This window comes from Chlamydotis macqueenii, chromosome 6 (genome assembly GCF_036417535.1).
Source record: "Chlamydotis macqueenii isolate bChlMac1 chromosome 6, bChlMac1.mat, whole genome shotgun sequence".
NCBI lineage: Eukaryota > Metazoa > Chordata > Aves > Otidiformes > Otididae > Chlamydotis > Chlamydotis macqueenii.
This window is the reverse complement of record NC_141561.1, coordinates 28611599-28625490: the sequence shown is the minus strand read 5'-3', so window position 1 is coordinate 28625490 and position 13892 is coordinate 28611599. Positions and strand designations below refer to the sequence as shown.

Sequence of the window (13892 nt, the reverse complement as noted above, 5' to 3'; positions counted from 1 at the left end):
AGCTGCATAGAATATCAGGAGCAAGAAGGAACTCAATCAAAGGGGTAGAGGCTGCTTTTACTTCTTTGTTGCCCAGGGGGAAATGATGGGAATCTTTTGCAGGTCAAGGAGTTGCCATCAGTAGTTTGCTTGTAGACAGAGGGACTGCTATAAAGTCTCTCCTGTTGCAGCCACCTTTGTTAGAAAGGTAAAACCTCAAGACGCAAGGCTCAGTTCCAGCCACAGTTCCACTCAGCTCACATCTTTCCTCATCTAGAACATTCCTGTTCTTGCTAATTCCACGGATACAGCCCAATTCCTGAAATACTGGCCTCTAACTCCAAAGCTGACAAAATTTTCCTGAACTGAAGAAGAGGAGAAAGTTTGTGCTAGTGTTTACTCTTTTCCTGCACGTATTTGTGTGTGTGATATCTAGCAGAATTCCCACCCTCCTGTGTCCCCAGCAGGTACCTGAAGAAGCAACTCAACAAATGGAAGGACAAAATGCAATTTCTTCACAACTGCCAGGAAGACAAAAGCTGTGAAATAGAGGCAAAGGTGCAAAGCCTGAGAGCAAGCTGTGAAAACCTGCAAATGAAGCTGCAGCAAATGAAGCAAGAAGTAAAGGTATAGTCATAAACATACCAAGAATCTTTACAGTTGTGGGCAATCACTGAACACTAACTACTCCTTTTCCTACAGACCAGCACTCTTGATACTATTTTGTGCACCTTCCACTTGTCTGCTCAGTCATTTTAGGTTCTTGTCTTCAGAGAAAGCAGATAGGCTCTTTGCAGCAGGGATTTTCTTATCATTCTGTATATATTTAGCATCTAGCACAGCTATTAATGTCAGGGATGTTTAGACACTACTGCAATGAAAATAATGAGAGGGTGTTCCAATAAGAGTGAGAAAATGTTTTCCAACAGAAGTGTTAGATACTTCATTGCAGTCTTTTCTTTAGAGAAGAATCCTATATTGGCATTGAATAAATAAAATAATCCTTTAACATTCCTAATTGCTGTATAGTACTGGGATGTAATGCAGACCTCTTACAGAAAATATTTTATTTCTTTTAGTTCTATTGACTCTTGTTCATTTAAAGTATCTCGGACGTTCTAAAAAGGCCCTTATTTCACATGGAATGCACACATATTTGCCACCTACTGCATTTTTGTAGCATTTTTTTGCAATGCTGCTTTTAGAGTGTCTTCCAGGGATGGTCAAACATAGAGAAAAGCCAGACACATCTGCAGTGCACATTTGGTCAACTTTATATCACTTGCACTTGGAGTTCAGTATGACCTGGCATGTCTTACTATGGACAGGATGCTGACCTGTCCACAATGTGCAAGACCGGCTGCACACATGCAGTTAAGTGTCCAGTGCACGCACAGTCAGCTCAGTGCATCCCAGTTGTATCAGACTTGGCATTCATGCAGTGGATGATATTTGCCATCATAGTTCTGTCTAGAAGGTTCCAAGTACAATTGTGGCACTGACAACAGACCTAGTTTTGGAATTTCAAATGTTAATAGGTGTGAGGTGTTTGATATATGTTTAATATACACATATATTTTTCCCTTACTTTAATTCCTTTAGAACAGTTTTCCTGCAAATTTACTCTTGGAACATTATTATTCCCACTTTTCAATGGCATCAAAGCATATAATGTCTTCAGACTGGAATTGTGGAAAAAACAGCCACATAGATTTGTCCAAAGTCAAACACAAAGCTTTTTTTTAATTGCAGGAAAACACTTTATTTGTGAAGAGAATTGTTTTAGTTTGCCAGAAAATTTAAAAAAAAAGAATATTCTGACCCAAATATATTTTCTGGAACATAAAGTTCCAGATATTTTATGGAACATATCTGAAACTTCCAGAGTATTAAAATTACTTATCAAGCCTGTACACACACATACAGACATGTATATGCATGTAAGTAAACATATAAACTGCACAGAAGTTTGTAAACAGATAGATGATTGGCTGTAGGTAGCAGGTTGTACTTGTTGAAGTTGATTACAAAGTATCTATTAGGCATTAGCAGTGAAACAGGCTGGGATTTGAAGAAAAAAGAAGGGAAGATATCACACATACAAAAGACTGCATACTGCTTTGATCCATTCATACTACAGTCTAGCTTCATTTCTTGTAATGACATGTGAGCAAAGGCCTCAGAAAGAATTTAGATCATTCTTAGAAGAAAAATAATAGATACTCCCTGCTTTCCTTTCTTTGCTTCTTGTTTGCTACATGTTTCTTACAGCAGTGCAACTCAGTGAGATCCATTGGTATAGTCTGTTATGATACAGAGTGTCATCAAAGGCATATTGTTTAGTGACAGCAGTTCTGAAGGTTGAGATGATGGTTTAAGATATGGCATGTTAAGGATTTGTGTGTTATTATCAGATGTTGTACTTCTTTGGATTGTTCACTATCTGTTAAGTGACAATGTGAACTAATGAATGATTTCTCAGCAGTGCAAATGATGGCAAATTTCTCTCTCTAGCTGTTGATACTCCATGGCCAAGTTACTGCCTTGGAATTGTGCTGTATCTCTTGTTGATGACAGCAACAAGTAAAACATTTTTTTCTAATACAGCACAGAAGTATTTTAAAGAGCTGAGAAACTGAAATGATTCAGTACCACTTTAGAGAGAAAAACTATAGATTCAGTCACTTCCTATCACTGTTCTGCACAAAGTACATAAAAAATAGTGAATAAGTATGTGTATGTAGGCTCAAAACCAGTTATGGTTCAAGAAAATTTGCATACTTTTAAGGATTTTAGTTGGATCACTGGAGCTATACCAGCTTTCCAAGAGAGAAAATATTCCTACTTCTTACAGATATTTTTCTGTGATTACTAAGAAAATAAATTTGGTTTGGGTGAAAGCAATATTAGCTGCCAGGTCCCTGTAAGATGAAAGGGATAAAATCCCAAGGCTTTTATTTTGTAGTTACTTAGTTCAGCTGACAGTGAAGCAACCTCAGTCAGACGTGTTCATCCCATTCTTCTTCTGACACACTCAGACTAAGAAACAGTAAGCCAGGAACAGTATCTGCAAAACCAATCCCAGCTCACTGCCATGAAGTTTACAGGGGAGAGTGGTAGAAGGCAATAGCCTATGTTTAACCAGAGGGACATGTTGGATTATTCCTTGACAACAATCCGCTTGCATCTCATACTCACAGCACTTGCTTTTTCTTAACACAGCCACCCTAGAAGGCTCCAGTTTATAGTGAGTGAATCAATAGCAAATATCAGCGTCGTCTGATCATGTTTTCATGCCAAATTGTTGAGACCTGGATAAAAGCAAGCAAGACCTAAGTTATTAAATAGAATTGAGCTCTGACACCTTCAGAGAAAAGAAATTGCCTGAAGTAAGAGTTACCTGAGGAACTTTAGCACTTGCAGGTTTACGTGTAATTAATTGCAGCCCCCTTTATATTTCAGTAGAGTTAATAACATGCATTGTCTCCTTTACATAGCAATTTCCAAATGTTCTCCATAGCGTGACCTATGCTAGAGATTCATGTGTTTTCTCAGTCTTTCCTCCACATACTAATCTTTTCCTGCCCATTTCCTCAAAGGCCAAATGATGCTACAGCCTGTTAATTAAGAAGCTTGCTGAAGTAGAGAAATATTGCAAATTTGTTTACACTAACCATCAGCTTGGCCCGTAGCGTTATGTCACCATTTCTGTTGCTATCTGAAGGGAGGAAGAAACTGCCAGCAGCCCTTTTGTAAGGGATCCTGTTATTACAGGTGGGATGTATTTAAAGTGGAAACTCTAACCTCTTCCCAAAGGGCCCTGTGAAAGACCATCTAAGGTAAACAGTACCTGTTCAGATAATCTGTCTTGGTTTATGTTTTCTAGAGCCTGAGAGTATATGGGAACAGGTAACATCTGGTCTACTACAATACCAGTCCTACTTGGCTGAGGCATCCGGCCCTTAATACGCTCTTTGTCAGTTGCTGGTCTTAATAGCTGTAGGGACCCTGGATGAAGACTGTCTCTCCTATGTTAATACAAAGCTGTGCACAATGGGGCTATTAGGTGTATTGATATAATTTAGATAATTAACAACAGTAGTACATGAGTAAGCAAATCTGTTGTAACAATGCTCTTGCCTCCCTCTCACGCTGTAGCAGAGGGCTGTGGCTGCAGGCAGGGATAGCTCGGGCGGTGTTGCTGAGTACACTAAACTGTGTGTTCCTATGCTTATCCTGCTTTAGTGTTCCCTCCTTTGTTCAACATTGATTTGGTTTTATGCAATCTTAACTTTAAGCACAAATTCAGTGCCATTGAGGCTGATAGCCCTCTTATAGGTTTTTTTTTGTCTGCTTCCATAAGATCAGGATTTCACCCAATGAGACTATGTCTTAGCTTTATTTTGTTTGGGCCCAGTAACCTTTTTAAGATTTCATTTACACGTTTTGCTATTTGAATCTATTTCTGCAAGTTTATGAACACTCAGCAAATTATTTTTTCTTTAAGCATTTGTAAAAAAAAAAAAAAAGCAACCAAATATTGCCACATACTCAAGCAAAGAAACTTTGAATGAGCAACTAAATGTAGTTGCCCTGGAAAGCTGACTTTTGTACTTGCATTCAGCCAGGCAGGTGATGGAAATATTTCATTTCATCAAAGCATCAAATGTTACCTGCCCAAAGTTATATTGCATTAGTTTAGTATCTTTAGTATTATCTATTATTATCTATTAGTTTAGTATCTTTAGTATCTACTAGCCTATTAAAGTTATCAATAACAGTCAGAGAAACTGATTTGTCTACAAAGAACTTGCCAAATGAAAAAGAAGCAAATTCAGGTTATGTATGAGAATTACTTTGATTAAACACTTTAAGTGAGAATGTGTAACATTGTAAGTGGCATTTCTTAATAACTAAAAATTTAGGGAAAATATCATAAAAATGCTATGTGAAAGCAAACAGAGGTTCTGGTAAAACCTGTTAAACCTTTTACTTTCGCTGGAAAACTGAAAACATTTTTGAATGTATTTTTAATATAAAAATAAGCACTGCTTTTCTTTAGTAGGATGATGCCTTTCCGCAGTTGTTACTTTGTACAAGTGTACAGCTATGCACACAATAAAACATCACTGTCTTGACTCCAATCCTGTCTTGGAGCCAGTGGAGGTTTTTTGTCAACTTCCTGCTTTGCTTGTCTGTGTCTTATTGAAGGATCAGTTGTTGCCTGTTTTGGCACCCAAGACAATAGTTTGGATAAGTCACATGCGTTACAAAAAGCCTGACATACACACAGATTAAAGTAGGCTACTGCTTATAAATCATGCAGTTTATTAAGGAGAATGAATTAATAGGTAATTAAAAAATCGCACATGTCCAAGTTAATCAGAGATACAGTGCTCATAGTTATAGGCCTTCTTCCGCCACATAAATTGACATCAGTGAGGACTAAAATGCAAAAATTTAAGACAAGTAGTTAAAAAATATCTTCAAATGAAGATCTTGGACTAAATGTGTCATTTCCTCTTTTTCCCTAGCTCTCCAATGATTCTTCGAAGTAATGCAGATCTACTCTTATGCATGTAGATACTTGTTAAACCTTCAAACGAGTCTGTCTTCTTCAGAACTGGCGACCTCTGAATATGAGAAAATATCCCTGAAAAGTGACATGAAAAGGCATATAAGTAAACAATTTCCAAACAGCAATGAGCAGCTGAATACTCAGTTTCACACATCCATATTTCTCCCAGCATTTTCTCCCAGCATGGACCTTTTCCTTCAGTCTTCCTATAAAACTCTTCCACTTGTAATTAGCAGAGTCAAAGCACTCAAGTCTGCTCAGTCTTACTGACTCACTGGCTTGTCATCAACCTCCTTGCACAGTGGCTGAGATCTCTCACACTGTTCAGGAGCACATTTATTATTTTCTTGAGGAACTATAGGGCATTTTCTTTGCAATGATCTCAAAGGGCCAGCAGATTATCTTTATTTCTTTTAGACACATTTGTCTTCTGAAAAAGTAACTGGTTAACAGAGTATCTGTTTATTTACCAGATCTCAAATGCATAATACAGCAGCCTTTGCCCTCCCTGGCACCCTGCAGCCCAGCAGAGTTGGGACAGCAAGTTGTGCCTGTCTTAGGCCAGGTGCAAGGGCTGATCTGAGCCCAATTACCCACACTTGTGAGGGAGGTGTACACAGCTGTGGCCACTCTGAGTGGTGAGGTAGCAGGGGGACTGCTGGGTAAGGAGAAAAGAGGCAGAAGATAAGTTTTTGTGTCTGTATTTTTCAAATGTTTATGCTGGGGATGTGCCATGTGGCTTCTTGAGGAGAATCTTCTTGTGTAGCTGCTCTTCAGGAAGATTTGCTGTAAGTACAAAAGCTATGTTTTCTCTATGGTTTTTGAGTCTTATTTTGGCTCGTTAAGAGTTGTTACAACTATAATGTATCTAACTCCAGTGTTTTAATATATTGGAAATGTTTTTATGAAACCTGCTTTTCCATAGTGTTTGGGTTTTGTTAGAGGAAAAGGATGAGTTATTAAAGATGTCTTGGCTGGGTAACTGTAAAGGACTCTCCATGTTTCAATTTAAAGCTGACTAGCGCTTCTCTGCAGGCTCTTTAGGGAAGTTGAAATGCAGCTGGGTTAAGTAGGATGTTAGCTGGATGGAGGCAGTTTGTCAGATAACTCATATGTAGTTGTTCTAATTTTGTTGTGTTTCTCATGGATTGTGTAGAGTTTGAAGAGTATCTTCTGACCTGTTAGTGACTACAATTAGGAGCCTGGCAGTACTAGATTGGTTCAGAAAATGGTATTTGAACCCTTAAGTCTGGACCTAGGCTACTTCTACCACTGTCTTGGTGTACACTCAGGCAGACTTATTTCTCAGGAGGGCAAAGTATGGGGAACTGTGGAAGTGTTTCTTAAGTGTGACAAAGTAGTTCTGCTCAGCACTACTGAGAGGCTTTACCAAGGGCTTCACTAGGTTTTTTGGTTTGGAGGGCTCTTCTGTTTTTTTCTTAGAAAAGCTCAGTTCCTGATACTCAACTTTCACAATGACCTCATGGGATTTATCCTTTAGTTCTGACACAAGAATAATAGCACCTTAGCATCAGCATTTCTGTGCCAAGTTCAGATCTCTGTCTTGCTCTTCCAATTCAATGATATGTTCAAGGAATTACAGTGAATGCAGCTTACAGATTGCTCCTGTTTTATGATCCTGTTTGCAATTAGAAAAACAAACAAATTGAGATTGTGAATATTTAAGAGGAATATGATAAAAAACTTCATTATGGAGTAATAAAGATGTTATCAAGAGTTGTAAAAGTAACAGTATAAAGTAAAAAAAAAAAAATCTTACTTTGTTGTTTGACTTCTAAAACAAGCCTACTGAAAGCTATTCATACCTGCCCATGTAGGCATGGAGTGAAGTACATGAGGTCGTTCAAATGCTGTTAGTGCTGTTCTTTGGGCTAAGAAAACAGGTTTGTACATCTCTTTACGCATAAGAAGCAGTAATTCTATTCCTCATCATTTGCTAGGATGTAATTTCTATCTGCGATTATTAACAATTGATTTCTGCTTCCACTGAGTAAACAAGACAGTAGAGTCAAAGGATACAGAGATTAAAACAGCTAGCTTTGTTAAGGAGCTGTGAGACTTGGATGAGAGGTTAGATAGGTCCTCCAAAATAGAAAATTTAGGCTGTCACTGCTATAAGCTGCCTGATACTGACTGATGTTAATCAGTTGTACAGAGAAACCAGATTAACCGATTAGAATTCACAAAACAATGAGATAAAAGAATAGAGAAGGGGAGGAATCTTTGTTTGTCTTAAAGTGTAAATACTTCGTAGCGTCTTAAAATCTTTTTGTATAGGAATAAACAAAAGTAAGTTTTAATCACAAAACCCATTATTTGACTCTTCAAAACACATCAGACTGTTAATCTTGACTGGAACAAAATCTCGTTGTTCAGGAAAATCACAGTGTGATATAGGTATGAAGAGCTACGTGTAAACAAAAGGCTAAGGGGGAATTTAGGCTGTGGCATTCAAAGCTGCAGTCCTGAAAACAAAAATTCATCTGGTGCTTCAGCCTGGTGGGTGTCTCAGTTTTTGATAGTACTACTGCCTCGTTTTTCTAAAGCTGCATTCCATTTGCACCCAAAAGTGCATCAGTCTGGTCAGGACTAAGCAACTTGTTGCCTTTATGATGTCTAAAGCCACTTGGGACCCATCAGCATATCTCAACACAGCAAAGATCTTAACAGAGCTATGTGATAGCTCAGATTCTTTGTAGAGCAGGACAGGATCCACTCTTTGCTTTTAAAATGCAGATAGTTGTTGTTTGGCTCAGAGTTTAGAAACTGGCCATGCATATGAGTTCTTCAGTCTGAGGGGATCAATTCAAACACAACTCCTATCTCCTAGTTTAATGTGTAGGTAGTGGGAGTAAGGACCTCTCGATACTTCCTATCTTTCAGTACACAAAATTTTTTAAGGTTTGTGGGCAAGAGCTGGACTGTCCAGTGGTATAGTTTCCCTGAGGTGGAAGACTAGGAAGTGGAGATAAGGGTCTGAATCTATTCAAGTGGAAAGGCAGTTCTGCCTTCTCCCTGTGTGTCATGTGTGCTACACATGTTGGTGATGGCAGCAGCACTTCTGTCCCTCTGTCAAATTATAGCATCAGCCACTTTCTGAAAGCAGATGTTCTCAAGGGAAGGATGCATCTGTTGGTTGCAGAATCAGAACCAGAGCCTTGGAAGGGACTGAGATTTAGGAAAAGCTATGCTGTATCCTCCTGCTGGGATTAGGGAGGCTAAGTGACATGCTACCATTTGCAGATCCCGCTGTGAGGTGCCAGCTCTCACCTTACCACGTATGGAGACACTTATGTTAAGCCTGTGGATTCTGCTCTGGGGCTGGGAAACTGGAGATCTGGAATTGCAGCACTTAATAGGTAGGTAGGTAGGTAGTGTTCCTCCTCCTGGACCTGTAGCTGTGTCTGAAAGCTTGCACACATCTGAGTCCTAGGTCTGTTTCCATTGTGTGTTGGGCAAAGTTACCAGTATGGAAATAGGAAATATCTAGTGGTTGACTATTAGATGGCAAGTAAACATATCCTTGCTCTTCTGCTGAAAGACTGCCGCTCTCCTCAGCGGCACCCGTGCGATGCATTCCAGGGGTAACACACCTCTCGGAATGAGGAGTTCAGAACTAGCCTGTTCACAGCACAACAGTGGTAAAAATGCTGGTGTGGGAGAATATCTTTGTATGACCAGTTGCTGAGCTACCTTCTTTGTTTGAATCCTCCTATGTTTCACTTTCTGCTGCCCCTCCTCCCCCACCAACTGAAACTTGAAAACTGCTTATTAGAGTTTGTGCTGTTTGGAGGTCAAATTCTTACCAATCACTTTAAACATAAATGTAGCTCTGTACTGGATTGGGAGGTGGTTGTGCAGCACTGTCTTCTGTTTCTGTACTATTACCACATAACACAATAAGCCTTATCTCTTTTCTACTGGACTCTGGTTATTGCCCATGAGACATATATTAAAGTAGTAGTAGTAGTAGTAGTAGTAACCTTGGTTTCTCCCTGTGAATTGAGAACGTAGAGTAGTGATCTTCTCTTCAGCTTCTGCTAGCTGCCTTCTCCCTAGGCCATGAGTTCTAGAGAGCACACAGTCCACATAGATATCCCAGAAGAGCTGAGCCAGGTCCCAGAACAGAGCACCATGTTTCAAGTTCTCTGATGATTTCAGGAAGATCATGAAGTCCCAAAAGCCACTGACAGAATCAGAAATGCGAGGCTTCCTCATCTCCAGTAAAACAGTGGAGGAGGATTCCCAGCACTGGGGGTCTGCTTGCCCAAGAGCTAGTGGATCAATTTGGCTATGGCAGAGGAAAGGTGTCACGCAGAATGCTCCCAGGATTAGCAGTGAGCAAGTGAGTCTCATGTTGCAGTGGATTCTTCCTCTGCTCCCAAGGTCCATTGTGTCACTAAAATATGGCAAAACCAAAAGAAGCTGAAAAACTCCTTGCTGTTAGATGAGGAACAAAGCCCTGGTACCTAACATGGTATAGAAGGCACTTCAGATATTGATCATTGTTTCTTTGTTCTTTAAAAAAATCTGTATATGATTTTTTTGCATGTACGAGTACAAATAATACTAGTGAAGTTGCATTACTCTGTGCAGCAGAAGCATGTGTTAAAATTTGTTAATCATCCTCAAATCCATATGACAAACTTTCAAAATGAAGAAGTTTCGGATAAGAAAGTTTTTGGTCTTTCTTGACTTACAGATCCCTAACTGTTTTCAGTAAAATCCATCCCTTTTTACAGAGAATTTAAGCCTTTAGGCAGTCTTGCTTTCCTCAGAATTTTATGAGCCCTTTAAAATAATCCGCAGAGATCACTGAACAGCAGGTGGAAAGTTAAGTGTGTTCTAAAGAATTAATGGTAGGTTGCAAAATCATCCATTGAACAGGGTTCTTTTACCTGCTAAAATGCAGAACAGCTCTGAAAAGAGGATACAGCAAAGCCACAGCATAGCAGCTGTATTGTACAGCATGTATACATGCATACAGAATCATAGAATGGTTTGGGTTGGAAGGGACCTTGAAAGGTCTTGTAGTCCAACCCCCCTGCAAGGAGCAGGGACATCTCCAACCAGATCAGGTTGCTCAGAGCCCCATCCAACCTGGCCTTGAATGTTTCCAGAGATGGGGCATCACCACCTCTCTGGGCAACGTGTTCCAGTGTTTCACCAGCCTCATTGTAAAAAAATCTAGTCAGAATCTACCTTTTTTTAGTTTAAAACCATTACCCTTTGTCCTACTGCAACAAGCCCTGCTGAAAAATCTGTCCCCATCTTTCTTATAAGCTGCCTTTAAGTGTTGAAAGGCAGCAATAAGGTCTCCCCAGAGCCTCCTCTTCTCCAGGCTGAACAACCCCAGCTCTCTCAGCCTTTCTTCATAGGAGAGGTGCTCCAGCCCTTTGATCATTTTTGTGGCCCTCTTCTTGATGTGCTCCAACAGGTCCATGTCTTTCCTGTACTGGCATATATATAAGTACAGGTGCTTATTGCAGATCACTGTAACAATTGTCTTACAGTAAAATTGTGAAACTTGATAAGTAGCAGCTATAATGAGAGAAATCCTGAGAATGATAACCTTTGGGGGACAGAAAGGCTCAGCTGCCTCCATCAGATTTTGTTTCTAGTACATGCTTCTATGGTTCATTTTCTGCCATGTTTCTAGTATTTCTAGTATTGCATTTCTGATACATGTTTCTCATGTTCAAGGGTTGTTTTTAGGGTAGCTCATGGCATATGGAGAACATTCCATTTGTGGAAACCAGCAACATCTGAGATCAGCTTTTTAAGATAAACAGTTCTGTTTGTGTGTGCTGATGTGTTGAGTATTCATGCTGTTATGTTTTTGGTTTGATTGTTAGAGGGTGCTGTGGGGGGAGAAGCTACCTCTCTTAATGAGCATAACTTAATAATCAACTGGCTTTTTGTGTAGAAAGCCTCTTCCATGAGTGAACATCAAAAGCACAAGCAATATTTCTCTGAAGAAAAGTGTTGAAGGCAGGATAAGTATGTGCAGACAGATTGTGTGTGAAAGGTAGCCTAACCACAGCCGGTGTGCAAGACCAGGGAAGCGTAGGCTGCTTTGTGGAACATATTTCATTGTCAAGCTAAAGGACTCTTCAGACACTTCAGTCCTGGCAGTGATATTCTTACCTAGCCCGCTATCTGGTCAGGGTCTGAAAATATTTTGGAGGTATGCAGACTTTACTCTCCAACTGCTTACGGTCACTTTGTAATCTGAGTTGGGATCTCATGAGGAGAATTAGCTTCACAGCCTTGGATCTGAACCTTGCATTTAATGATTAGAAGAGGGACAGCGCACTCTTCCCATGCTGCCCTGCCTAGAGGGATGTCAGTTATGATAGTGGTGGTAGTAATGGGGTTGTTCCTATGCTGCTCCTAAATCTCCAGAAGCATTGTTCTCCTGTACCCTACTGCACAAGGCAGGTTTTGATTACTTTCTTAGAAGCAAAACCGAAGACATCCTGTGAGTCGCTACTGTTTTACTTTTTTGTGCATCAGAGCCTTTCCACTGGGCAGCAGACACCTGCACATATATGCTATGCAATATGCACATATCTATCTGTTTAGCAAGACTTTTTCAAGGGATGTAATTACCTTTGTTTCTCAAGCTTCTAGTTTTCAAAACAATTTAGCAATCTCAGATATGACTGTGGGGAGGAAAAAAAAAAACAACCCACCACCAACAGACAGTTCAAACAAAGGAGTAATACTAAAATTGGCTTTTAAGAATGGTTCAGTCATTTGGACAGAGGCTGCCTGGTTTGCACTGGTTAACAACTGAACTGGCTGCTTTGCTTTCTCTGCCCCCCAGCACCTTTGGAAAGTTTCTAAGTTACAAAAATAGGTAAGACAAGGACAAGGGTTCTGGATTTGTCAGAGGTGTGAGCATAAGGACTGCCCTGGGCAGGGAGCGTGAGTGTGAGGGTGGGTGCCATTTCAGGTGTGGTGTGAATGGCATTGGTCAGGGCCAGTATCCAAGACCACTAGTCCTTATGGTCTGGTTGAATTCAAGCAGTATTTTGCCGTTAGTCTTCTACAACGTTCAGGATTTTTTTTTTTTTTTGTTTAGATGGCTGAAAGCTGAGGGGATGCTCAGGAGATATCAGTTCTCATTAATGTCTTACCTGTGCTTGTGATGAATGCTTCCATGTAATTCCCCCCCTTGCCCTCCAATCTTCAGGTCTTTCTGTCCATAAATTGAAGTTCGTGCATCTGTGCTATTTACACCTTCTGCCTCTGATTTTTTTTTTCTCTTCCCCCTTCTCCTCGTAGTTTAACCCCCCATTCCACTCCCTGTCGAGAATAACGCCTTACAATAACAATAATAAAAAAGTTAATTGGCTCAGTCGCTATCCCCGTTTTACGTGGCCGAAGCTGCCCGTTGTGACTGGTCACTCCATCCTAGACCTTGCAGACGCCCGAGCCGGTCCCGGGGAGCAGCGGCGGGTACCCGCCTCGGCGGCGAGCGCTACTTGCGGAGTTTCCGTGCGGGGCTCCCCGAGTTCCGGGCGGCTTCGCCCCCCCCCGCAGTCGGGCGGCCCTTTCCCGCTCCTGTCCCGCCTGGCGCCCCGGCCCCGCCGCGCCCGCAGCCCTTACCTCGGCGCTCCGGCGTGCAGGGCAAGGCTCTCCGCGCCCGCCGCCGCGCTCCTTAAGAAGCCGGAGCGGGCAGCCCCACTTAGTTTTTACGTCAGGGCTCGGGGAGAAGCCCCCACCCCCGGGGGCCCCGGCCGCTGCTCCCGGGCAGCCGGCGCTCCCTCCTTCCCTCTGCGGAGCTGCCCCTGCTGCGAGGCGTGCTCTGCTCCGCCTGACCTCCTCTCCCTGCGGACCCCGGCCCTCCCGGGGGCCAGCCGGACAGCGCTGTGTGCGGGGGCGGTAGAAGAGTAAGGGACTGGGGTACTTGGCAAAGCTGCAACCCTCCCCGTGCCCCCTCTCCTAGCACGGCTGCACTGGGAGGGCCAGGGGTAAAAAAAATAAGTCCCCACCTTGAGCTCAGATTGTCTGAGCCTGGCTCAGCCCCCAGGCATCTTGGTTGCTGGAGGTCCCTCCACCCTAGAGCAGGAGGCTGTGTGGCACAACTAGGGCTGTTTGCTGGCTGCGGCTCAGCCCTTACAGCAGCAGGGTCAGCTCTCCAGGGAACTGAAGCAGAGACTCAGAGAAGAGCAGAGTCCCAGAAGAAAGCCAGTAAAGGCATTAACTGCAGCAATGGGGCTGAGCTACTCACTGCAGATCAATTCGCGCAACTTTAGGTAAAGCTTCCTTGGAGAACTCCACACCCTCCAAAAGGAGAGGGCCCTGC

The 13892-nt window shown here is 41.8% G+C and overlaps 2 protein-coding genes across 2 annotated transcripts in view; one reads left to right on the top strand and one right to left on the bottom strand.

Annotated features, from left to right (window-relative positions):
- The window catches only part of DYTN (dystrotelin), a 68314-nt gene that overhangs the window by 17723 nt on the left and 36699 nt on the right, over positions 1-13892 (top strand). The window contains 1 exon segment of the mRNA XM_086750606.1: positions 447-606. Within this exon segment, the coding sequence (XP_086606732.1) occupies positions 447-606 (160 nt within the window).
- Positions 5493-9970, bottom strand: FAM237A (family with sequence similarity 237 member A). The gene is made up of 2 exons (XM_010127955.1): positions 9562-9970; positions 5493-5632 (listed from the first exon to the last, which is right to left on the bottom strand). The coding sequence occupies exons 1-2, from the start codon at positions 9968-9970 to the stop codon at positions 5493-5495; spliced, it is 549 nt and encodes a 182-aa protein (XP_010126257.1).

What these genes read in the sequence shown, in the direction of transcription:
- FAM237A (XM_010127955.1), bottom strand. Translation starts at nt 9,970, where the DNA reads ATGGACCTTGGGAGCAGAGGAAGAATCCACTGCAACATGAGACTCACT. An exon ending in ATTCACAGGGAGAAACCAAG is followed by an intron (nt 5,633 to 9,561) that starts GTTACTACTACT and finishes GTCACTTTTCAG; the next exon opens with GGATATTTTCTCATATTCAG.